At 39.1% G+C, this 27,214-nt stretch overlaps 2 protein-coding genes across 3 annotated transcripts in view; one reads left to right on the forward strand and one right to left on the reverse strand.

Moving 5' to 3' along the window:
• Positions 1-668: 668 nt before the first annotated feature.
• LOC145469038 (alpha-1,6-mannosylglycoprotein 6-beta-N-acetylglucosaminyltransferase A-like) overlaps positions 669-27,214 on the forward strand; it is a 31,284-nt gene continuing 4,738 nt past the window's right edge. Inside the window, exons 1-13 of one of the 2 annotated variants that reach the window (XM_081452690.1) lie at positions 669-831; positions 16,709-16,774; positions 17,425-17,499; positions 19,300-19,361; positions 20,161-20,259; positions 20,959-21,024; positions 21,623-21,790; positions 22,630-22,793; positions 23,169-23,297; positions 24,140-24,276; positions 25,047-25,168; positions 26,145-26,213; positions 26,804-26,896. In XM_081452690.1, the coding sequence (XP_081308816.1) occupies positions 687-831; positions 16,709-16,774; positions 17,425-17,499; positions 19,300-19,361; positions 20,161-20,259; positions 20,959-21,024; positions 21,623-21,790; positions 22,630-22,793; positions 23,169-23,297; positions 24,140-24,276; positions 25,047-25,168; positions 26,145-26,213; positions 26,804-26,896 (1,395 nt within the window). In that variant the 5' untranslated portion in view covers positions 669-686. Of the gene's footprint in view, positions 832-13,034; positions 14,054-16,708; positions 16,775-17,424; positions 17,500-19,299; positions 19,362-20,160; positions 20,260-20,958; positions 21,025-21,622; positions 21,791-22,629; positions 22,794-23,168; positions 23,298-24,139; positions 24,277-25,046; positions 25,169-26,144; positions 26,214-26,803; positions 26,897-27,214 lie in introns of those variants that run through there. The other variant, XM_081452689.1, reaches the window with a different exon arrangement.
• On the reverse strand, positions 4,910-6,777 carry LOC145470333 (D(1) dopamine receptor-like). The gene has a single exon (XM_081454174.1). It carries the CDS (start codon positions 6,210-6,212, stop codon positions 5,316-5,318), a length of 897 nt encoding a protein of 298 aa, XP_081310300.1. The 5' UTR covers positions 6,213-6,777; the 3' UTR covers positions 4,910-5,315.

Consider the following 27,214-nt stretch of genomic DNA (forward strand, 5'->3'; position numbering starts at 1 on the left):
TAACAGTTCTGTATTTGTCTTTCAGCCGTGCAGTTTATGCGTTTTCCTCAATGAATTATTGCCAGTTTAGATTTTATGAAACAAACCTACGTACGTGATTACTCAAGCGAACTTAAGCAGCGACGATTTCGAGACGCGGACGGCAACCGGAAGAGGAATGGAGCTAATTCTGGCGCCCTTTTGACGTCATAGGATCAACTGGAAAGTCGTTGTGTCTGTATTTTAAACCAAACTGTGCTGACCAAAAAGCTGTAGTGAACACCTGGAACGAGAACTTTCAACTTCCGGTTAGCGTCTGTGTCGCAAAAGCGTCACTGGATGCTTAGTACTTTTTAAGTGTGCGCAAGCCCAATCGACTAAACCGCCAGCCACGCAGGCGAGTTAACCAAATCTTCAAACTCTTTCTCAGAGGACATTTGGGTGAATTTACATCGGTCACATGCCTGGAAGGCTAATGCCTTGTCGTGTGTCGACCGCTTACGCAACAAGACGATAGCGCGTGTATCGAGGTCATACATCATTACAGAGGTAAGTAAAAGTAAACTAAATAACTTACAACGTTATTTGAGCATGGAAAGCATTATTTCGAGCGCTAACTCGAACTTGCTTCTGAATTATAGCTAATACATATTCCATTACTGAGCGAAAGCCGTTCGTCCAGTACCAGTCCTTGCTCAGAAGAAATAATGCCATGGCTGCGGCGGAAACAATGCGGCCGTTTGATGCTTGTAGTTTCTTCGATTTCTTTCGTCTTCATCACGGTTATAAACTACAATGTCCTGAAAGAGTTGCCAACAGACTCAAACTACTGGAGCAGAACAAACATCAAAGGTTCGTGAAGCGTGAATTGTTTTGCATGTTGTGATTAATAACTAGGGCAGTTAGTATAGGTTTCGTGCAGCTGTGAATTGTCAATATCTCAGTTTACAAGAATCGCCAGCAAACGAATATTCGGATGGTCTAACTTTTATACACATCTGAATTCTTCGAACTAAGAGCTTTAGGCACATTTCGTTAAGTTGCCAAGCCACCGGTGGAGCACAGCATCGACTTCAAAACAAACCTTTTCAAGTTTACATGTAACAAGAAGATCTGTTAGATCTTATAACCGCGCTTTTAAAATTTAACTGTTCGCTTAGCACTACCGTCGGAACGCAGTGCACATTCCAAAGCAGTCATTGATGATTCTTTTCTTACTGTAGACATCACATCACTTGATCAACACAAACTGTATTATTGCACCATCAGTGGTAGCCGTTGACAAATCTCCGATGACTTAATGGTCTTAATCTAGAACTTTCTTCGGGATATGTATGGGCATGAACGATATCAACGACACAATAATAACACTATTAACAACAGCTTTCTTTCTTAAAAGTCATGATTAAATTTAATTGGTGTTTTCCACGAGTAAAGGGCTAGCAAAGTAGTCACACAAGTCATAAAAAAACCCTATCCCGACCGATGTATCGATTTTGGTCACTCCAGTGACCACAGATTGAAAACATGACAGAAAATTGGCGTTACTTTTGATTCTCACCAAATTTGTCGTATCCCCCCCCCCCTCGGGAGAATTTTGTTAAGTTAGCTAATTTAGTATGCAAGCCATCGTAATGGCGGTCGCCGCCGGCGAAATGTTTATTTGCTCAAAATTGGGGCAAAATCTTTCGGAGATGGAAATCAGGACATTTGTAAGGATACAGAAAGTAATTTGGGACCGGTTGCTGGCTTCTAAGGCTGAATTTATCCAGAAGTAAGCTGTATTTTCGTTTTCGTGTCGAAAGCCACGCGATGAAATATTATCGTCTTGTTCTGCTGTCTTGTTCTGTTTTTTCTCTTTGTCGTTTTTGTAGCCCGCCGAGGCCAGTCTTTCGTCTAAATCAGTTGAAAAAGGTTCGAAAAAGATGTTCCCAGTCACGTTTAAACTCTCAGGCGATAATTGTGGAGTTTTTTGGCCGAAACGTCGGCTTTGTTATGTTGGTGTTTTTCGGTTGCTATGGGCGACCGTTGCTTCCTTTGTTAGGACAAGTCTGGGAAGTGAGGTCACAAAAAAATTCGAATTAATTCTGGTTTTGTTCGATTTCGCTGAAATTTTAACACGATAAAGCTGGATTGTTAAGGAATAGATTTACCGCCTGCCGATGTGTGGTAGCTATTAACGCTGAAGTGTTATATCGCTTCGAAGTCAGGGTTTTGAAGAGATTTTTTTGCAACATGTGGGTTCGGCGTGATTTTGTAATCTGAGGTTTCGGTTGACCCCGAAGGAAAAAATATCCGGAAAAGGTCATTTCATCGACGATTCAAACAAATATAAATATGTATATGTTCCGAGCTAAATTTCTGGTGAAAAAATATAATTTTTGACGAGCGCTGGGTTTTTAATTTATTCCCGCGAAAGATGAGATTTATTGTTTCAACAGCTTTTGGCGAGTAAACATCACAGGTTGCGTGACTCCAAATTTGGCCGAGTGGAAGCTTGGGTCTGCTCGCACCGAAGTCGAAAAAAACAAGAAGATCTGTTAGATCTTATAACCGCGCTTTTAAAATTTAACTGTTCGCTTAGCACTACCGTCGGAACGCAGTGCACATTCCAAAGCACTCATTGATGATTCTTTTCTTACTGTAGACATCACATCACTTGATCAACACAAACTGTATTATTGCACCATCAGTGGTAGCCTTTGACAAATCTCCGATGACTTAATGGTCTTAATCTAGAACTTTCTTCGGGATATGTATGGGCATGAATGATATCAACGACACAATAATAACACTATTAACAACAGCTTTCTTTCTTAAAAGTCATGATTAAATTTAATTGGTGTTTTCCACGAGTAAAGGGCTAGCAAAGTAGTCACACAAGTCATAAAAAAACCCTATCCCGACCGATGTATCGATTTTGGTCACTCCAGTGACCACAGATTGAAAACGTGACAGAAAATTGGCGTTACTTTTGATTCTCACCAAATTTGTCGTATCCCCCCCCCTCGGGAGAATTTTGTTACGTTAGCTAATTTAGTATGCAAGCCACCGTAATGGCGGTCGCCGCCGGCGAAATGTTTATTTGCTCAAAATTGGGGCAAAATCTTTCGGAGATGGAAATCAGGACATTTGTAAGGATACAGAAAGTAATTTGGGACCGGTTGCTGGCTTCTAAGGCTGAATTTATCCAGAAGTAAGCTGTATTTTCGTTTTCGTGTCGAAAGCCACGCGATGAAATATTATCGTCTTGTTCTGCTGTCTTGTTCTGTTTTTTCTCTTTGTCGTTTTTGTAGCCCGCCGAGGCCAGTCTTTCGTCTAAATCAGTTGAAAAAGGTTCGAAAAAGATGTTCCCATTCAAGTTTAAACTCTCAGGCGATAATTGTGGAGTTTTTTGGCCGAAACGTCGGCTTTGTTATGTTGGTGTTTTTCGGTTGCTATGGGCGACCGTTGCTTCCTTTGTTAGGACAAGTCTGGGAAGTGAGGTCACAAAAAAATTCGAATTAATTCTGGTTTTGTTCGATTTCGCTGAAATTTTAACACGATAAAGTTGGATTGTTAACGAATAGATTTACCGCCTGCCGATGTGTGGTAGCTATTAACGCTGAAGTGTTATATCGCTTCGAAGTCAGGGTTTTGAAGAGATTTTTTTGCAACATGTGGGTTCGGCGTGATTTTGTAATCTGAGGTTTCGGCTGACCCCGAAGGAAAAAATATCCGGAAAAGGTCATTTCATCGACGATTCAAACAAATATAAATATGTATATGTTCCGAGCTAAATTTCTGGTGAAAAAATATAATTTTTGACGAGCGCTGGGTTTTTAATTTATTCCCGCGAAAGATGAGATTTATTGTTTCAACAGCTTTTGGCGAGCAAACATCACAGGTTGCGTGACTCAAAATTTGGCCGAGTGGAAGCTTGGGTCTGCTCGCACCGAAGTCGAAAAAAAAAAAACCACGGGTAAACCATGAACCGCGCTCGGCCCATGGCCGCGCGGTTAATTAGGCGCACATATCAGTCGGCCTATTATTCTTGAAAACGTGCTTTTTGTGCAACATGCAAAAAGCAGTTGATGGTATCATCCATGTATTGTCGATTAGCTAGTTGGAGTTGTTTTAGCCTCGATCTTGTAGAATGGGTAAAAATCTGACAAATGAAAGCATTTCGCTAGTGCTCGTGGAGATTACTTCGTCATCGATTCACCTGAAGTTGTTAATTTACTTGTAAGCTGATCAGACTATACCATGATTTACTGTATTTACAAATTTTAACTTTGTTTATTCTTTCCATTGTATTGCAAACGACAAGTTAACATTAGCTTAGATCTTTCGTGATAAATATTCCTTACGCGCTGACAGATAATTCATCAGATTTCGTTTGAGCGAGCAAGAATCTCTAGAATCCATTCAAATTAAAATCACAATTCAATCACGTAGTTTATGTAAAAGCCCTCAGGCGATATCATCAAGGCGGTCACCGATTTAACTCATGTTTAAATATGGAACCCAGATCCCCAACGTTCAAGGCCAAACAGCGTGAGGCGTGGGCACTAGATGAACTAGTCCTTGCATGACAGTACTTTCATTAAACGGCATTAATCTAAATAGTCGCTCCAGGTCATGCATAACAATTTTGTTCAACCTTATTGGACACACAAGTGACTGCGAACGATATTGGAGAAGACTACCACCAAGATGAGATTTAAAGGGGCAGCTTATATCCTGGAATATGCTACTTCAACGTTACAAAGTGATAAAAAAAAATACTTTTGCATTCAATTTAGTAACTGAATCAGATACCAGATATCAGAGACGATTAGCATAGAGTCGTTAGAAAGAGACAGTAAGACAAAAGAAAATAAACAAGCAAACAAAAAAGTTAAATTCAATGATATGATGCAAATTTCCTTCTTTCAGATCGATCGTCAAATTTTGGGTTCAATGATAGATATCTACTAATAATTTTGATGCGTAAATCCTGACGTATTTCTTCGCTGATTAAACCTCATGTTTACCTTTGTAGTGTTCTTTCAGTTGTCAGCCTGAAAATGATGTGCATTTAGAAAACTACTTGGTAATGTATTACAGCCACAGTAAAAAAAATAAATGTTTTCAGCGTTTTTCAATCCATAACAGAATTTGCAGCAAACACAATTCGTACCTAATCATTAAACTGTGAACCTTTTGAATACCTAAATGGTGACTTTACGGAACTCTCTAGTCACTCTTTTCGATTTTGTTGTTTTAATTTTAAGCACTATAGGCTTTTCCTGCCGAATGAACGGACAAATAAGCATATTAAGGAAGCATACCGAATTCAAAGTGTGTGGCGTTCCTCAGGGCTTCCTACAACACAATTTTCTCAGTATCTTGACCACGGCAGCTCTAAGCTCAGCAAGACGCCACGAGTACAAAATTGGATTAATGGACGAATTCATGAACACTGCTGTTGTAGTGAAGCCTCGCGCGTTTTCTTGACCTTTAGACAGAGAAATAGACATATCAACGAAAACAGGTGAGAAACACAAAATCATGACGATGTAGAAAACAAACGTGTTCATTGCACTCCTCTTTAAATGCATGAAGATCAGGCTATCTCCAGCTTCTTGATTAGGTAATTGCACCGCCTGTTGTTGAGCGTAAATGCGCGCCTGATGCTTGCGAACAATGCGGTAAATTCTGAAGTAGGAAAACGTCGAAATCGAGAGATAAAGGAACATGGCTAGTGCGACAATTTGGTAATACGTTTTCGGGCTCCAAGTGTAGATAAATGGCAGAAGAATATTGATGGCCCATATTGTTGCTAAGATAGCGATGACTCTTGAGATAGTCATAAACCCAGCGTAGTTTATGTGGTAATGAAGAGCTAAAAAGCGGTCCAGACTTATGGCGGTCATTGTACTAAGAGAAAAGCCACAGCAAACAAAGCCAACTTTGAGCCACAGGCTTCCAAGGAAAAAGTTCTGAGCAAGTCCGCTGGAGATGAAAAGTGGCTGAACGACAGAACCAACAAGAAGATCTGAAACAGCGAGACTACTCAAGAAAACTATGGAAGGAGAACGTTGAAGCGAGGGAGTTTTCAAAATGGCGGCTAACACGAGTGAGTTACCGATAATGGCTACGAAGATCAATGGCACATTTATGGCACAGTTCACGATGACAAAAACTTCAGGCGAAGGGTTTTCACCCATTGCTGAGTCATTTCCATTGCTTAAGTTACTATAGTCCAGCATTTTCCAAGAGTTCTGATATCTTACTTTTACGTCAAATATTCAGACCCGATACAACTGCGTTTCACTACGTTGAAACTGAACGAGTGACAGCAATTTTTCAGTCAGTTATATTTAAGGGGTAATTTGATTCATAAATTCCCGTTTCCTTTGGAAGGTTAATGACTTCCCAGTGAGCATATATTCTCTGTTTCGCTGTTAATGTGATTATATATATTCAGCACGTGCGAATTTAGTGATTTCGCAGCTTGAATTTAGGGAAAATGATTCCTTTTTTCAGAACTAAAAGCGATATTGATACATTTACATTTACCACCTATTGATGTAAATGAAAAACAAAATCCAATTTTGAACAAACCACGAAGCATTATTTATGAGCAGCCAGAAGGAATTTTCATTGGAAGTACTCTTCACACCTCGAAATTGAAAGAAATATTGGTTCACAAGTAACTGCCTTAGTCTCGTCCCTGTTTCAGTCTGAGTTCGGCGAACTTAAAAAAGAGAAATAATAGATACAAATCATATCACATATTTATTTTATGACCCATGTTCCTAACGCGATGGAATATTCCGTTGTTACGTAAATTCTTTTCGGCAAGCTTAACTAATCTGTCTTATCGACTAATTGCTTTGAGGATAATAAAATTACAATTCTTTACTGTCTCATATCAATTGATGGAGCGAAACATAAAGTTGCTTCTTATACCACAGTTATGCCGATTTAAGCCTGTAAATGGCATTGTTTTCCTTATATCAAATTCTTATTCAAAAGAAAAAAAACTGTTGAATTTTAATACTGATGATATTCTTTTACATAGAAAAGTAGATAAGTTTTCAATGGTCATCATTAATTCATTGGAGCTGCATAATTACTCGTTTAAGTTGCGTAAAAATTGTAATTACCTCAAAGAATGACACCCCACTCTGGAGAGCAGCCGGAATGGAGAAGGCCTTTGCATTGAAAATAAGCAAAAAGCGAAGGTTCACTTATTTTTGAACTATGCTGCACTAGTATAACTGATTCAGTTCAAAGCAGGGAGACCCAGGCCACTTCCTCCGTAAATATTTAAAGTTGTTAATCGCACCAAAATTATCTGTCACTTTCGGCGTTGCTGATCACAAGAGATATCTTTGAAATTGGACGTTTTCAATTAGGGACAAAAGCAATCCGATTAGAGGTGTCAATGATATGACCTCGTCGATCAAAAGTGAGATAAAAATATATTTGCTTCCGGTAATTTTATTAGTAAACAAGAAATAACTCGCAACCATATTGTGTAAAATCGTTTTGCCTGGTATAGCTTGACAACCAACGAACTAAACTTCGTAGATGTTCGTAGATGTTATTTTGACAATCATAAGCAAACAACAAATTTCAGGCCTGGCGGAACTAAATAGGAAGCTAAGCCAGGCTGACTGTTTAATTGAAATACGTTAGTACCTTAATTAAACAAAATCTATACAACCACTGAAATACTGGAGGAGTTGTGTGTCATGTTAATCAAACTATTTATTTTACTGGCTAGAAAAAGAAATATGGAAAAAAACTCAATTCTTCTGTCAAACGCTACCATTTACTTAATGTTATTTAAGAGCTTCTGCCTGAGAGACCGGGGCAGACTTGGAAATGAAGGTTCACCGATTTCGCTTAAAATTGGTACACAAAGTCGTTATGTGGACTTATGTAATATGCCCAAATTTCAGCTTCAACGACCATTTATTTTTAGCCGAGTTCTGGATATCAGCTCCTCAGGGGACCCCAGAAGCTGATTTTCAGTGTAATTTTGGCCACTTTTTCAATCTCTCTTTTAGCAACGTACAATTAATTTCAGACAAACCCAAAACCATGTTTGTAATGCCCTATTCTTAGGCGCTTATGGGTGAAAACATTAGCGCGCGTAAATTTTTTGATAGCCTGTGGCTGTTATCACAACTTGGTTCTATTTGAAGCATATGGGAAGCAACCGGAAATGGCCTGTTTTTCAGATCGCATAATTTTTATGCCCATGTTTTACACCGTAAAGTCTTAGTATCCATGCAAAGTTCAGCTCTTAGTTTAGCAATATGAAGAAAAAAATACTAAGGTCGAGGCTTTTTCACTAGCAAACACTTTAAGAGAAATTACTTACTACGCACCTCATGTCAAAGTCTAAATTCCTTATTAGGAGAGATTTTTAGACACCAGCCGCACAATTAACAACCATTCAATCATCCCTACGTAAATTATTTAAAGCTAGAAATTAATTTCCCTACTGACGGATTTGAAGCTAAATTTGTACCCTGTACCCAGGTGACTGGAAGGTGAGGGGGAAACTTTATACGTTGATAACAAGAAAAGTAATCAAAATACAATGAAACAAGCTGTTTACTGAGTGTATAAGTTAGCTGGGAAAAGCTGAGCAAAAAACACACACACCAAAAGCGTTATGGGACTCTGCCTTGTTTCCATGGCAACCTTGCTTTGTCAGGCATAATTACCCTAAGTTTGAGCTTTTTAATCTAATTCTCTGTTTTTTTATTGACGTTTTCAAGTTTCTTGGGACAAACATAGTTTTTTTACACCTTTTCATTCATTTAGAACCCTTTCTCTTCTCTTTTAAGTTTGTTATAATTGGCAAAAACGATATTTTGACTTCATGGAATAGTCATGAATTCGGACCAGTGGATTCAATGCGACGGGTGTTTTGGAATTTATGACATTCTGACGTCACGTGCCTTCATAGCTGACTGTTCACTATTATTAGAATTTTAAGCCGTGAGTTTTTTTCTCCTTCCTCCTGCCAGAAGATCACAAATACCTTGTGTGACTAGTGGCACTGAAATTTCCGACTTAATTGCGACACACCCAGAGGTGCTTTCCCTCAAGCTTTGATCTTTTCTCCTCTTTGGTATCGATTCTAAATACGAATACCATCGTTACGATAGAGACCGTAAGTAAGTAAGCCTCGTAATACAATAGAGGGACCGGAGATTACATTTTTTTTGCATGACACGCGAAGCGTCTCCTCTGTTATTTAATATTGGGCATGTGAAACTACTTAATTCATCTCCAAGCCCTCTCGACTCTTCAAATGAAACAACATCCAATTTGGCGTCGAAAATGTTAGCAATTGAATTGTTGGCGGGTAGACAATTTAAGTTAGAGGTATTTTGTTCAAATGTGTATGCAGAGGATGATGGAACAACGATCCTTGAACCAGTGGAACGAATTAAAGACATTAAAGCGTGTGAAAAAACTTTTTGAACGTGCAAAATAAACTTATGTCTGATGAACATGCACGCAGTCACTCTACCCTTGGATACTTATGGGATGCAATAGGCATTACTATGCCGAACTCCTCAGATATGCTATCTGAAACGTTAGCGGCAACCTATACCGGTTTCTTCAATTTCTGCTTTCTCCTTGATGGAAAAAGGGGTGTTGACATGGCACACTCTGGTCACGCAAACAAGTGAATTTTCCACGGTGACGTGGGCAAAACACAATCTTCTTTAATTCATACTTTAACTTCCATTCAGGGAAGTTGTCAACTCTGTGAGACGCGGCCAGTTTATTACCACCAGTGTCCACTTTAATTTGACCAGCAGGTGGGAAACATCTCGATCTAACTTCGCTATTGGGAGAGTCACAGCAGGCTCTGATGTCTTGTTATCTCATGCCCCGCAAATGTCACCTCTCAAAAAGGGACACCGTATCCCCATGCTTTTAGTTTTGCGGGGGTCTAAATTGTAATAGCCAGACTTCTACTCCTCTGCGTTTCAGGCACGCACAATGAAACAAATTCACTTACAGACTGAATAGATTTAATAAGTTTAATTAATTGATCGCAGATAGTTTCTTTTCCTGTAAATAAACAAACCAGCCAGCAAGATATCCACGTGCTGGCCATATATTCATTTCCCGGTAACATTTTAACAATTTACGACAGAGTAAGTAAGCATGTAACGTAGTAACGCTTTCGGATTCTATACAAAAGCAACTGCCTAGCGCATAGCACGGTCACGGCCTAATGGTTAGCGGGCTGGACTCCGGATAGAGCATTCCTGGTTACTAGGGCGTTGCCATGTCATCTTGGAAAAGGCAATTTTCTTTCACAGAACCTCTCTCCACCCAGATGTATAAATGGGAGCCGGTGATTGTCATCCTGTTCAGGGAAGAAGAGCAATAACCAATTTAAGCTCCAGAAGGTATGAGGCACTGGGCCTTGTGACGACTTACCATGTCACCCACAGCAAGCATACTGGTCGTCCTGGGGATTATCACTTCTTATTATGGAAATCGGAGTTAAGGGCCGGCAATTCTACAGCTAAGGGTGCCATAAGCAGTAGTCTTTGAAGGAAAATCCACTCCTCCCCTGTCCTATCTTTGGATATATGCAGTACACCGATTTAGTCTGGATCTGTGCTGACTGAAAACGCAGCAAATGGAAAATTCCGATAGAGAAAGGGAAAGTGTGCCGAAGAGTAATTTTCTGGCAATTTGGTCAGACATTCAGCAACTTGGCGGGGAAAACAGACCGTCTTGGACGTTCTCAATTTATAACACCAAGGCCGTTTGCACTGGGGGACTGGGTATGAATAAATATTCTGTAACATATTCATTCGTTCTTCAGGTTCTCATGCAAGTTATATACCTAATCATTCTCTGCAGTATCAAGGAGACGAATCTAGACGATAAAAAAATGAATTCCAAGTCAATCATATCTAGCAAACTAGAGATAAGTTGGCGTGTCGTGACCTCGCCACGCACGGTATGAATCAACCTGCATTTTCATTACTCGCAACAGTGCACTCGCGACCAATTTATCGCTGGGGCTAAGGTTTTTAATGTTGCTTCACTTTTAAGGGATTAAGAAAGGGGTATGCCTGTAAACCTGACGCCAGGTAAGTGTGTATAGTAAGGGAATTTATCCAGACACTTTGCATGTAGACTTGGAATAGTGAGACTGCATTTTTTATTAGACAGTTAGCTCTAATTATATTTGAAATTTCCCGTTGTGATTGCATTTAGAGTGACTGATAAGTTGTTTTTCTTCAGAAAAGAAGTCCCAGACAGGTGGGTTATGCTGGTTATGGTACGAAATGAGACCACAAAGCTTGGCGGCTTATACCTGATTTAATTAGCGCTTCATGACTCGGGGCCACAGACTTGTTTCGTTGAACGAGTTGAATGTTAAAGGTAACCTTAATATTGCAGTTTGGACCAAAAAAGATGCAATGGTGCATTGTGATTAACCAGCAAGAGATGGATTGTTAGGTATATGTATATATATATATATATATATTTTTTTTTTTTTTTTTCCACAGCGACTCGGACATTATCCGTAATTTTCAAGACTTCTTCCACATAATTTTTAACCGTTGCAGGACCAAAAATCTGATCGGTCCGAAAAAAAAATCACATGAAAATTTCTGACTAACGGGAACTCTTTTTGGTTACAATTAACTTCAGAGTCTCTAATTCATGACTTAGAAGAAAAAAGGTATTAATCGAAATTAAATGGTTGATTTTTACCAACACGCTTTGTTGAAACTTTAACCGGAAGTGGGCTGGTTAGTCATCTTCTCGTAAGTTTTTTCTTAGTAAAAAGGCCTCAACCTTAGTATTTTTTTCTTGATATTGCTAAACTAAGGGCTGAACTTTGCAGGGATGCGAAGACTTCAGGATATAAAACATGGGCATGGAAAATATGCGGTCTTAAAAACAGGCCGTTTCCGGTTGCTTCCCACATGCTTCAAATAGGACTAAGTTGTGATAACAGCCACAGGCTAACAAAAAATTCCCGCGAGCTAATGTTTTCACCCATAGAAGCCTAAGAATAAGGCATTGCAAACATGGTTTAGTTTTTGTCTGAAATTAATTGTACGTTGCTAAAAGAGAGATTGAAAAGTGGCCAGAATTGCCCTGAAAATCAGCCTCTGGGGACCCCTGGAGGGCTAATATCCAGAACTCGACTAAAAGAACGTCGTTGAAGCTGAAACTTTGGCATATTACATAAGTCCACATAACGACTTTGTGTACCAATTTTAAGCGAAATCGGCCAGCCTTCATTTCCAAGTCTGCCCCGGTCTCTCAGGTAGCTCTTAAGCAGAATACTTGTCTTAGTCAGTGTGTTACATTCAAGGGGTGAGCGAGCTTTCAAATATGTATCGTGAGCTAACTCAAAATAAACATCGCCGAAGGATAACAGCACTGGTGACTTAATTTAGTAATTCAATCACTTATACATTAGAAAGGAGCTTTGTAAATCTGTGTAATCCGCAAATATATTACAAGAGATTTTTTTACTAAACTTCCACAAGAATTAATATTTTTAGCACTTCAAACGTTTTTGTTCTTTGCTGAATTTTGTTTTGTTTTTTTTTTACCTTTACGCGAAAACTCTGGAACCAGAGCAAAAAATTAATTGCACAGTGCAAACACAGCGGGGTTTCCATTCCGTTGAAGATGTTATTCACCGTTTAAGGCATTACAAAATGAATAAACTGCATGAATTTTAATCTGTCTGCATTCACTTTATGTCTGTCAGTGTAACCGTTTCGTGTGCGCTGGTCAACACAGCCCTAGTAAAAATAACTATCGAGAATTCTTAACCCATATCATTATCTCCTTCAGAAGAAAACCTGGTAACATTCAATTTTTGATCAAATGTGGTCTTGAGCGTCAAGTAGGTCATTAGACGTAACGAAAAATTCTTGTCGTTCGTAAAGTTCTTAGAAAAAATAAAGTTTAGAATGCAACCACAACCATAAGGAAATGCAAAGTACGGTGATCAGGAGAAAGAAAATTGTTCACAAAATAGTTTACGTAAGTATATATTCCAGTCGACAGGTTAGCAACTATGAATTGCTATTGGGTTAGTTCTCGAGTTCATGGCTGTTCTAGTCAGTTTAGGTTATCAGAAGCAAGAGCATATTTAATTTAAAAAAAAATGTGTATAAGCGCACGCGACAATGCCAAAGGTTTTATGGGTTATGCTTGCTTATGCTTGCTTGTTTGAGACTGAAGTTGTTTCAGCGTGATAGAGGGAAACAGCAAAAACACGTGTATTCATGCCTCTCCTTTCTTCTTGCTGAAACACCGTGAACCTCAAACAGGCAACGATTAACTATTACTACCCACGATATGAATGGACGCTGTCGCGTGTAAGTGTTTACTCTTTTGTGGGAAAACCTTTGTCCAAACAGTTGTATATAATCTAACAGGTAACGCCTTTTATGTTATCTACAATCGGACATTATAAAACCGTGCATTAGATACCGTTAGAAAGGTGGCCACTCAGGTTAGTTGAATTTTGTCATCCAAATTAGTATTGACCATGTCCAATGCTAATGGAGACCTCAAGGAGACAACAATAGCAGCGACTAAAATTAAAGTTCGTTGACAACAAACAAACAAACACACGAACGGAAGAACGAACAAACAAGCCAAACACCTGCCCCAAAATATAGCACTATAGAATTCAGATTTTGTGTCGCTAGAAAAGTCAATTATCATAGATATCGACATAAATCTTCCTATGAAACGTTAGTTTAGTATCTCTTGCGGACCTAGCCTTTGTCAGAAAGACACTGGGTAAGAGGAATGTAACAACATACTGTCCTACCCCTCCCTGGTTCCTGCGAACACGAAAAACACACGCGTGACGATGCTCGTGACAACAGCATCTGGTCTCCAGGTCCCCCAGGGATATCAATAATGTCATGGCTTCCGCGGAGGAGATATGGAAATTTGTTTCTCGTCTTTTCAACGATCGTTTGCATCCTTATAACGATTGTGAACTACAATGTCCTGAAAGAACTGCCTACAGATTCAAAGCACTGGAGCAGAACGAATGTACAAGGTTTGTGTAAAAGCGTGAAATCGATTCATGTTTCGTTGATCACACGCTGTTTGTCTTGTAAGCCTATGCTCAACTCAAGCTGCCTTTAACAGCTACTGGAAGGCGGACTTAAATGTACTCATAATTCTTACTTTATCGCTGAACGCAAGCCCTGTGTAAATTGGGGTTAATAAAAGACATACTTCTTTTGCCGACAACGAAGCATTTAAACGCAGACCTTTCGCCTTTTCAAGATTTGTTATTTACTTAAACTTACCGCATGTAAAATTAATAACAACACTTTTCTTTGAACTTTGAGATCTCGGATTCTACTCGTGTTGTTATAAGCAGTCTGTTAGATCGTGGAATTGCTAGCAAATTAGTTAACTTTTAGACTATGTGAATACAAATCTTTAAGAGAGTACTTTACAAAATCTCAATTATCTTCGTCGAAAACACCCAAGGTGTGTTTATCATTGAATCTTCATTAGAATGATTTTCTATTACTTTCGATCGAGCCCGTATTTTACAACTTTACGGTTCAAACTGCGGCATTGAACACGTACTGTTTCTAGGCAAAATTCCACGTTTCATGGTAAATAATTGCAAGTAATATCATACATTTTGATTTACTTGCTTGCACGGTGATTGAAAGACATCAGAAAAAATGTGGTTGCACTTGTCTCCACGTGCTATTGAAAACATAATTTACATCACAAAATTAAGGTTATAAAAAATATGCTTTCTACTGATGGTTAAGAAGCGATAAAATTTTTGTGCAATTTTTTGTTTGTTTGAACAAAAGTGGATGAGCAACCCAAGATATTAATACTAGTTAAGAAATCTAATGCATTTCCTGGTTACAAAGGTTTAAAATATGATATTTAGCCCCCAGCTGTCTGTGTATGGTGCAAAAATTGCAAGTAGCACATTAGATGAAGTGGCTATTCAAAAAAGAGAGAATTACATTTAAATAATAAAAATGTTAGAGGAAAAAATATCAGCTAAGGAGACCATTGTTTTAAACAATGTCAACACTGCATGAACTATAGGTAGCAGTTTACAGTTTCCTTTATCTTCTTTGCTGGTTTTTGTGGTAGTACAAGATATCAGTTCAAGTTCGCTGATTTAAAATGCACACAGTTGATTACTCACCAATGTTTAATAGACCATTTTACATTTCCAAAACTGTAACAGCTCATCAGCATGTAATATATTCCATTTGTTGTCACAGTGTAGCGGTGGTTATTGTTTTGGGGCTTAAGGGGCGTAATGTTTCCGTAAGTTAATTTTGTTCTATTGTTCTCTCGAAGCTGAAAGGGTATCGAGTCATATGTGCAACCTTGTGAGAACTGCTCTGACCCTTTATTGTCTTGGATCTATTTTCTGTTTTTTGAGTTTGAACGCATGTGCCAACATCTCCAATGTAGTTTCACTGAACAGTCAACACAAGGGATCTTTTTTAACATTGCTTGATTGTTAGGATTCAATTCTGTGGGAATTGGGCTGACTCCATACATTCTGTCATTTTGTGAAGTACATACATAATTTAAGTAATCTTGTGGCTTCAATTAGTAGAGGGTCTTTACCCTGGGCTGGATACTTTCAAGGCTTTAATAAAGTAATTGTTATTGTTGTTGCTTTGTTACACCATTTAATAGACTACTGTATTAGGCCACAGGATGTTTGGAAATTCTGTTTATTTTTTATTAACTATGAGTTCTTATTTAACTCAATCAAATTGGAAAATGCCATGAAGCGACTGCCAGTTTGTTAACAACTGCACACTACCAGGCTACTCAGTCTCTACTTAACAGTTAAACCTGTAGCTCATGAGGCAAACCCAAATGGGCTATTGACCCGTGGCCCTTGAGGGCGAAGGGTCTAATTGTTTTAGCATCACCCAGCTAGTCGACAGAAAAGGCAATAATAAAGTTAGCAAATGCAAGTTGAAGAAATATTTATTTGAGAATAAAACGAAAGAAGCGTCATGCTGGATTGTGCCAATTTCACTACTCGAGGACTATTACTACTGTAATAGGGTAGCCAATTAAAATGTAGGATTTGCATTAGTCCACTAGTTGGGTGATACTAAAACAGTATAGATAGTGTGTAGCAATTATTAGGCAATAATAATTGTTAAGAGCTACAGTAGAACAACATTAGACAGTTTCATAGAATGCGAATCATAATAATAATAATAAAGTTGTTGTGGTAGATTTATTAATACTGTTTAGTTACATGTACGTGTAGTCTGACCTGCAAAATAGAACAAATTAAAATTTTAATTAAGCGGGCACTCCACTTAAGTTTAATAGCTTCTAATACCTGTAGTTATTTTGAGTGTTCTGGCACTGCTGAATTTCTGTTTAATATTACAATTTGTGAATTAATTAAGATAGAATTTAGTGGACAGTTACTGAATGAGTTTCACACAAGTAACTGTCAACTAGTTTCTTTCTTAATACATGAATTTCACTCTCCATGTACATGTATTAATTTGTACTGAGCACTCCTATGATTGTGTAAAACCACTTCTATTTTTCTTTGTTTTGTTTTTTCTTTGTTTATTGTGAGTTAATCATAGTACATGTATAGAGGTATACACTCAGAAATTCTTGTTTCTGTTGTGTGCATTTGATTAACTCTTCTATATTAATTCCTCAATCATTCCAGATGATTGGAAAAACAGAGATATAGAACAGCGATTGCTTAGATTGGAGAAACACATTTTTGGGAAAGGTAACTGAGTGGTTTTTTTTTAAAATATATTTCGGTACATTTATGTGCCTGTGCATGTACGTGTAGTTACCTACGTACACACAAACATGTGCATGATTGATCTGTAAATTATGTGCAGTATATATTTGGAAAAATCTGTGAGGAAACTCCCATTTGAAAATCAGGCCTTCTGATATAAAACATGATGGTGCAATTTTGCACCATTGACCTCAAATTGCATCTGATAGCACAATTCATGAAAAATTGCATAATTCATGGAAAAAAAACCAGACCACTTAAACAAAATAAACCATTAGTTAATGCTTTATCTGGAAAAATGCTGCATCTGCACATTCGTTTCAAGATCATTTGCCTTTGAAAAAGCCTTGAAAACTGCCTACGAACTTCAAGTTTGTAAACAATCAAAGTGCTTTTCGTTTCCCTGTTGTTCGGTACATTGGAATATGTAGGCTTTATTATTAATTTTGTTAACTGTTGAGATTTCTGCATAATCCAGTGTGTTTTCATTTTATTATATGTAATCAGAAAAAAAGGATAAATGTTACAATAAAAATCAAACTGGTGTAAACAGGTTTTAGAACTTGTAACTAAAAGTAAATTGATTTCAAGCCATGGCATGTACATTTACATTAAATCTTGTTTGTGTGCAGGATATAACTCAAGCAAACAGAATATAAATGTCCCTCAAAGATTAGCAAAATTGGAACAGCATGTCAAGAAGACAGGTACAGAACTAAAAAAAAAAAAAAAAAACAATGACTGATGACACCTGTAGGAATATTTACACAGTATTAATACTTGACTGTATAACTGTTTATATCCTTGAGTTGCAATTGGCCAGTCAGTGAGTCAGTCAGTGAGTCAGTCAGCTAGTGGGTCAGTCAATGACCCAGCCAGTGGGTCAGTCAGCTGGTGGACCAGTCAGTCAGTACAGTATTTGGTTCTGTCAGCCGATGGGTCTGAGTTAGTCAGTCAGCCCGTCAGCCAGTCAGCCCATCAGGCCGTGAGCCAGTGAACCAGTCAGCCATTCAGTCAGTCAGTCACTCAGTCAGTCAGTCATTGGGTCAGTCAGTTAGTGGTTCGGTCAGTCAGTCAGTCAGTCAGTCAGTCAGTGGGTCAGTCAGTCAGTGGGTCAGTTAGTCAGTGGGTCAGCCAGTCAATCAGTCAGTCAGTGGGTCAGTCAATCAGTCAGTCAGTGGGTCAGTCGGTCAGTCAGTGGGTCAGTCAGTCAGTCAGTGGGTCAGTCAGTCAGTCAGTCAGCCAGCCAGTCAGTCAGTGGGTCAGTCAGTTGGTAGGAAGTCTTTAATGAAATGTAAATTAGGTACTATCTTTCTGCACATGCATAGTTGTGTTCGACCAAGTGGAACACAAACCTAATTTTGACCTGTGGCTTTCCAGAGTTGGTTTCCCTGTGCACGGTTATAGGCCGAAAAAACCACATTCCTGTAAGGACACCAAAATGGCCACTCCGCTTGATTTTTGCAGGGGCATGTTGCAGCCAGTAAACTGGTACTGTTTAATGCTAAGACATGTGATAAGACATGTGGTGAACATGTGAGTATGTGAGCAGGCCACGTGAGCTTGTCTTTCCGATGGATCTGTCTTTGACTCCTTTCCATTCAGTCACCATACACTTTGCTATTATGTGCTCTCAGCGTTAGATTTTGGTGAAGCATTTATCAAAATCTGAGGGAATTGTCCTTGTTTATTAACACAACTTGGCTTTGGGATGATAACCGTGGGAACTGCTACATTTTGATTGCATTTGTTGATTAGTTCCAGTCGCGGCAGATAGCTCAGTCTTTATCCGGTCGAAATTTCATTGTTTGGAATTGGTGGAAAAGTACTCTGAAGACAAGATCCATAAGACTACTTTATTCATCAGGGGAAATACTCGAATTAGTCGCACGGAGTTTGTTTACGGTAAACGACCACATGAAATGAGCACACAATTGCAAATGCTAGCTTAGAATAATGTTCGTAATTTAAATATTCTATGAAACTTGAGAGTCTACAGAAACTGGCGGCGTCACACAACATATCAACAAATCGTGACCTCCTCACTAGCATGGACTTTGACACTATGCATACAATGTATCTGACTGTAAAAGCTCGGTTGCTGCTGAAAAATGTTGATTTTAGCAATAGACAAAGGTTGAAAGTCAGCTAGTGAAATCATTTATTTATGGTATATATATATTAAAGTGAGAGCGTCGAACGCACTCTCATAATCTCTGATTACTATTAGTATACTGATTTTCTTGAAGACCAACTGTATTGACAGACAGGCAGACAGACCTACTGACTGACAGACAGACAGACAGACAGGTGAGCAGGAAGATACATATAGACAGGCAGACGGACAGACAGACAGACAGACAGGTGTGCAGGAAGATAGACAGACAGACAGGCAGGCAGGCAGGTAGACAGACAAATGGTGAATGTCTTTCTTTTAAAATATTGTTAGCCCTAATAAGGTCAAAGTTTAATGCCTAAAAATTTGTTCTTTTTTGTTGTGTAATTAGAAGCAGAGAAATGTAAAATTCCAAATGACTGGTTGTTTCCATTTTGTGAAGCAAAAGTAACAGTAAGTAAAAACTTGTAAATTTTGTATACAGTTAACTGTTCATAATATTCTGAATCAGGTTTATTTGTTGGTTAGTTGAGTACCACAGACTGTCCTAAGGTACCGTTCATCACCAAGGGATGTTTATAAAATTTTATGAGTACCAGCCGATCAATAATTTTCATTGTAATGGCAGCTTCACTGTTCCTAACACCGCATGGTACTCATCTACTGTTAATGCCAACTTTCCCAAATCACCCAAATAGTCAGACTGAATCACCTGGCCTCATGTGCTAGTCAGTGAATCTCACAGATACGTGTACAAAGGATAGTGTTTAGAGTACAATTATTTTCACCCATATTTTTGTCAATTTTGAGACATTTTGTGGGATAATTGAGGAGCTTATTATAATTACATCATAATGTTAAAATCAAGATTTTTTCAGCCCCTTGAACTGATTTAGATTGGTATATATTTATGTTACCCTATTTTCAGTGTGCACTGTAACAGTTATATGTAGGTTTATATTGTGTGGTTCCAGAAAATAACCATACAGTCGGGTCTGTGCACCTCGACCAAGGATGGTTATTTGGTTTGTACACAATGTACCTCCATGTCATGATCAACCTTGGTGTGGGAAAGGTTGTTTTCTGGACCCACACTTTAACTAATATTGACAAAATATACTTCAAATTCTAGTGGAATCATTTTCTGTTGATTGCACCTTTGTAAAATCCCTGATGGTTAATGTAGACCATTTGTAGGACAGAATAATCTAGGATACAGTTGACATTGTTTCGCTCTCCTTGTTATTTTCAGTGGATGCAGCAATTATGGGAAACAAATAAAGATTGTTATGTCGGAAGACACAAACTTCAGCCTGAGAGTATATGCTCCATCCTCATTTACCTTAGTGAGGTACGTGCGCAAATTGTCTTGCATGTTAAATTACAGATGACAACTTGTCTAGTGACACGTGTAAACACTAGGAGTTCTCATACAGTGTCCTCAAAACTACTCATCGACAACCCCTCTGACTAAGGGATGCTGTGGTTCACAAGCACAGTTTCAAACATTCTAAAACAGCACAAGAATATCAGTCGAGCTACTGTCTAACAGTTTACATGCCATGACCCAGTGTTGTAATGAAACTTGTTTCTCAGGTGAAACCTCTAGGCAAGGCAGTGGAGAAACTGAGAGCATGAGAATGGAGCTTTTCAAAAATACTCTCCCAGTCGGAGCAATCTGAAACGCTGGCCAGTTTGCATATTAGTGTGGGTGGAAAAAAAAATTGGAAAATTGTTCCAGCGTAGCCTTTTTAAGAATGACATTGCAATCATCAATGATTACGTGATTTCCCTGCCTAAGTCTCCCCCAAGCACAAATCCAGAATGGCCAGTGTTTGTTGCATTTTCAAGTTTCTCTGGTTTAGACTGTGGACAAAAACATTTGATGCAATTTCATAGTCAAAACATCGTTTTCAAATTACTCCGGCATGTTTTGGACAGGGCCGTTAAGTGTTAATGTTGACGTGTCTTTCAGTTGATTTGTAATACAAAACAAAATATTGATATCATTTCATGTACGTGTGAATAAAATTCCTATTTTGCCCCATAGGTGGAGAACTTTTGTCCAGTCCTACCATGGCGACGGAACAACACTACAAAAGTTAGACAGCATAAGGTTTGAAAGTTAAATTGTGTGTACTCATGACACTTTTAATTTGAACAATGACTTTCAATTCTTTGTTCACATTGTTGCAAGGCTGAATTAGATACAGTTATCCTAAGGTCAGATCTTATCAACTTCGCTATTAAGCCGCTCATGATGTGGAAGTTAAGGGACATATTAATTACTGATGAGTTCATTGTTCTCCAGAATTAGTAATATTATTGTTATTGCGTAAAATAGATTTCTCACACACCACTGCCATGTCAAGCTGACTGCCTCCACCTGACCTTTATTGCAAAATTAAAACTAATATAACTAGCATTACGTGAAAGAGTGGAAATAACGAAAAAAGTTCGAAGCTTGTACATTATACTGATATTGTATAAAAACTTAAAATCTTTGGGCGGGTAGGCACGAAAGTCGGCAATGGTGGACAGAACAAAAACAACTGTCCGCCCCATTGGTCACATGAGTCAGCTATACCCAGCCCCAGCGGCGTGTGAGAAAAACATTTTTCACTTATTTCGTTTCACTCAGCCAGTGAAAAATTACTCTTTTTCATAAAAATGAGTTAAGATTACTATTTTTATTACGAATTTTATCTTCTCAGCTAGCAACAATGAGATTTGAATTAGATAGCGCCTTCATCAACACTTTAAACAAGCTCAATCTACGCTGGATGCGAGACCGTATTACAAGAATGTGGCCTCAGTGGGTAACAGCCGCCAAACAATTTGCAGCAGAAGGAAATATCCGTAGACAACATCAAGCCAAAAAGGTACACTGCGGTGTCTTGTTATAAAATGTCATGTTTTGCTTATCAGTTCCTACAGTTTTTTAGCCTGCGAGTAGGCTTTAATGCGTTGCGGCAGGAGCAAAGTCGATGAGCAAAATCGCGAGCGATGAGTCAGCGAGCGAAGCAAGCCGGTGAGGGGCCTGGCACGAGAAGTGATTCTCACCGGCTTCCTTCGCTCGCCTACTCTGCTTCGTTCGCCAACGGCTTTACTCGTGCCACCAACGATGAGACTCTGCTCGAAGGCTAACAGTTTTCTTACAGTGAGGACACTGGCAAACCGTAAACACTGGACAATTTTTTGCACATTCAGTTCATGGATTCATTTTTGCATTTATTTGTACAATCATTTTCACTTATGGCTCCGTCCACGCTACGCGTGAGAAATTTGAAAACGCAGCTTTATTTCTCCGGTTAGGCCTACCGTCCACACTAATCCGTCACGAAAACGGAGCTTTTCGAAAGCGCTCTTCAATCCGGAGGAATTTGAAAACGGCGGCTTTTCGTTTCAGTGTGGACGGAAAACATTTTAAAAATAGAGCTTCTCGAAAACGATGACGTTTTGACATTTCCCTGTCAGAGTTTTCCTCAAACACAAAACAGAAATAACCTTTGATTGTTGCGTTTTCAATTCTCTCCGGGGTAGTGTGAAAGCCGTGGTAGTGTGGACGCCGGGCCCTTAGATGTGTTTTTTTAGGGATTTGCTATGGGCTGTATTGCAAACCCCTGCTTTCGTGAACTGTTTTTGTTTCCCTGTCCGAGATAGTAGGGTTAAACTGTACAGTAGATGTTGATTCATCATTGATTTCAATCTCTTTTACCAGATTTTTATTTTCTTTGGTACCTATGCTTTTCAACCCAACTGGCTTAATCTGGCGTATCACGGCGCTCCTCTTGGAGAGATGGTCCAATGGAGTGACGTACTAGCGGCTTTGTACATCCTGGGCCATGATTTGACGCTCTCCGTCAATGCTACCACATATAAAAAGTAAGGGCTGTTTTGAACAATATTACATACTTGTAGTTAAGCTCATCCCTATGTATCTTCTGTCTACCTGTATGGTAGCTCTAAAGTTCCGGCCGTTTTTTGGAGCCTTACCTTTCCAAGTTGACTGAATCTCTTCAAGTTAGCAGAAAGAACCGAGGTTCTAATACAGTGTTGCATGGTCGTAACGTCACTTCAGGAACAACGCTTCTTGTGAGGGGAAAACTTTTTCTCGTGGAGCTTTGTAATGAAAGTCATACCATTGAAACCTTTTGGATGTTAAGTTAACTGCTGACGACAGCAATGGCGATTGATAAGAACGTCAAATGCTGAACCTAAGAAGTAATTGTGTGGGTCTTAATTTTTTTTTTCCTACAGCCACCTGTCAGTTCCAAAGGTCAAGTCTTGTGCGGATGTGTTCACACCAGAGTTTGATGCTATTTACACAGACTACAATGGATTAACTTACATGAACATAAACATGCCACCCAATATGTCCCCATACAGGTACTTGCTAGTGTGAACGCGTGCTCGATTCTTGTCTTGCATTAAAGAAGTACACTGTACATGAAGTTTGGCTGAATCTGGTCAATAGATCACGCTTCCTGCCAGCTGAATACGCCATCTCGGCCCGACTACCGAGACTTCGGACTAGCTGTGTCGGGTTGTCACGATCCGAGTCCGATCGTCACGATCCGTCGAAATAGTCAACAGTCCCTCTATTTTTGACTATCTGACTTCTGATAAGGCGAGTCGACTCGACGAAGAGTGGACTCGACTCACGAGCTAAGGTCGGTGTATTAGATATGCGTGTGAAATTGGCTTACAAGGTGGATGATAAAATTTCCTTGAAAACTGAAATTGTTTCACTTAAAGCTAAGGCCCCGTCCACGCTAGGCGTGAGAAATTTGAAAACGAAGCTTTATTTCTACGGCTAGGTGTACCGTCCACACTAATTCATCAAGAAAACTGAGCTTTTCGAAAACGCTCTTCAAACCGGAGGAATTTGAAAGCGCCGGCTGTTCGTTTTCGTGTGGACGAAAACATGTTGAAAACGGAGCTTTTCAAAAACAATGGCGTCACGAGAATCATGTAATTTCCCCGCCCGAGGTTTCCTTAAGCATAAATTCATTTGAAGTGATCGGTGATTGTTAAGTTTTTTAATTCCTCGGGCATAGTGTGGACGGAAAACATTTGATGCGTTTTCAAAGAGATACCTCCGCTTTCAAATTCTTCAGGCTTTGTGTGGACGGAGCCGCAAGTATTCGTAACGACGCTTGGAAAGTTTAGCTGAGTGAATTTCTTGTGTGCGTCTTTTTTTTTTTTATCTCCATCGCACTTGTGTTTAGATGCCGTATCCGGATTCTGGATTCTTTTGGAACTGATCCGGAGTTTAACTATGGTGCATATAGGGGTTTGGTACCCGGCGGCAAGTCAGCATGGGCAAAAGCTGACCTACACCTGAGACAGATATTCACAATGTTTCGTAAGTACATACAGGTGGCTATTTAGATATGAACTCCTCCTTACAAATTCCTTCATAATTAATACACCTTACGCTTACACTTCACTTAATCCCAGAGAAACCAGTGCTGAACAATTGCCTCCATTCTACGAAAACTCAGGTTATTAGTTGTCTGTACGAAAAAGGTTTGACGGTCATCATTTGTCCGTTCTTCTAATGGAGAGCTGAGCTGTAGGGCAGTAGGCTCTCTGCTATCCTGTCCTCTGCAGCCGATGCTGCTTGTGCCAGCCAAACAGCGCTAAACAGCGTGAAATCTGGGTACCAGATTGTGCTTCCCCGTGAAGGCTAAATAATGGAGTACCACCTTCAGAGTTCGTTTCTTTATTACATGAGGCATATAGGTGTAGGGTGTTAGGGTTCTTCCTCCGTCCTCCTGACTGTTAGTCCATCCATTCGCTTTTCGTTCGTTCACTCGTTCCTGTGTTTCGTTCCTTCGTTTATTTCTTCGTTCGTTTTGTTCGTTCGTTCGCACGCTCGCTCTTTTGTTCGTTCGTTTGTTCGTTCATTCGTTCGTTGGTTTGTTCGTATGTTTGGTCCGCTCGTTCATTCGCTCGTTCGTTCGTTCGTTCGTTCGTTCTTTCGTTCGTTCGTTCGCTTGGTCGGTCGGACGTTTTCTTCGTTCGTTCATTTGTTCGATCTTTTCAGTCATTACATTCTTCCTCTTATCAGCTATACTTACTTGATTACTTACTTACAACACTCTGACCTTCTTTTTTGCATTCATCACACAGCCCACAGTCCAGATAACTCGTTCCTGGGTTTTGTGGTCAGCGGACCCGTTCCAGAAGATGTTAAACCTCCAAAGAAGAAACCGATTGGACTAGTTTATGGAAAAGACGTCGAGTTTTGGGCGGTAAAGATTTTAAATAACATTGTATTGTCTTAAAGGAGCTCAGTCACGGTGCTTTGTCTTTTTTTTTTTTTTTTTTTTTGGCCACGTGCAAAATCTCCTTTAAATGGAAGGAAACCTGAAAATAGTAGTTTACTAAGATAGAAAATCATCAGAGAGATAATAATAAACCATAAAGGAACAAGGATGGTCATGGTTGGTGAAGATTAACACGGATTGCAAACGACGAATTTGAAAAATTTAGGCTAAACTTTTCAAAATAAGCAAACCGTGACTGAGCTCCTTTAAGGCTAGTTGTTATCTTGAGGATCGTAGCGATCGTCCTGTGCACGACCGTTGCGCCTGAAATTTTAATTGACCAATCAGGGTTTAGCAGGCGAGAAAACTGTACTGTCCTGACGTCAATGTATGTTAACAGGAAAGGCATTGAAGTCCGGCAACTTTCTCACTAGAGACAGTATTGAGTATTCACGTAAAGGGTTTTTTATTTCTAAAAACCAGATCAGATTGTAAAATGTGAAAAACACGAAACATTTTGTGTTTCCAAGCTTTTAATCTGGCGCTCAAATTGTTCGCCCGCGTCTAGCAATTCGCTTGTCGCTCATTGAGAGTCGCCAGGCAGGATAAAAGTTGTGTAATTTTAAACAAAATGTGTTGTTTCTCGTCAAATTAAACGCAGAATTGCCGAGTTAAGTATTGAATGAGGCCATTAAGCAACTTTAGCATTGTCTTTAGTTTTGTGACTGTTTCTCGCACTGCGGGCGCAGCCAACGTATTCAAGGCGTAGCAATGATATGAAAAGTAGCCTCTAGAGTAATTGTCAGAGTTGAGTGCACAGGAAAATTTTCTTAATCCATCTGTCAGCAGCCACTCTTTTGGCTTATCATACACTACTTTTCATTCTCAATTTGGTGGGATATCTATCATTACTGAAGTATTACGGTATGGTATGCTTACTTCTGTCTTGTATTTGTTGCAGGGAAAAAGTAAATATCTTGACACGTTGCATAAATATTTGGAGATACATGGCACATTTTTTGGAGTAAAGGTACTTGGACGTTTGTTGAGCTCGATTTATTATTTGAAACTAAAAACCAACCAACAAACAAAGAACTGACTGGAAGTAAAACAAACAAATGTGACAGCCCTATTGGCTCATCGACAGTGGACAATTTCTTCATGTAAAGTGTCTGTGAGGTGAATTACAAGTACATATTTTTTAGTTCTCGAAGTCGGACCCAATCTCTTCTCCAATGGTTTGGAATCGGTACGTGTTGGGGGCCTGAGTCGCCGTTAGTACCTTCAGGTCTAGACAGTCTCCCTGTTGTTTTAATATGATTTTCTCCTTGCCTTGTCTGTATTAGTTTGTTTGTTTGTTTGTTTGTCTATTTTGATATTTGTTTTTTGGCTGAACGAATAAATGCAGCGACTTTTTGTCAGTCTGAAGTCGAAATTTATGACTCGAAAGTCAAGTCAAAATGTTGCTGTCGGAAGCAAAAGCTGAGATATTTTAGTGAGATTTAAGTGACCCTTTCATATGGCTACTGGTACGTGTTACTCACTATCCTATAGCGATAATACGTGTAGGAGCAGACATACAAATACATGTAAAGATATTGTTTTCAATTAACTTTTTAGGAGGAGAGTATAAAAAAGAATGTCCCCGACTACGTCATAGCACATGGCATACTCAGTAAACCTGACTTGGAAAAACTTTTACAAGAAACCAAGGTGTGATTAATGTGGACATGTAGCTAACTAATAGTTGTCGTGCGTCTGTTCAGTGATAGATCACAGATCTCTGAGGTGACGTCAAAATGTAGTAAGAACAAAAAACTGGCTCACGAGGCGATAGCCGAGTGTGTCACTGATGTTCTTCCCACATTTTGACGTCTTCTGTGATCTATTTTTGAACAGACGCACGGCAACATAGAATCTACTTGTTTTACATAATAAAGAATCAAGAAAGGATATTCATGACGTCATCTATGCGTCTGGCCTCCAGTAGATCATAAGTAAGAACCAATCAAAATGAGATTATAATTTGAC

This window comes from Orbicella franksi, chromosome 15, assembly GCF_964199315.1.
Source record: "Orbicella franksi chromosome 15, jaOrbFran1.1, whole genome shotgun sequence".
In the NCBI taxonomy this organism is placed as follows: domain Eukaryota; kingdom Metazoa; phylum Cnidaria; class Anthozoa; order Scleractinia; family Merulinidae; genus Orbicella; species Orbicella franksi.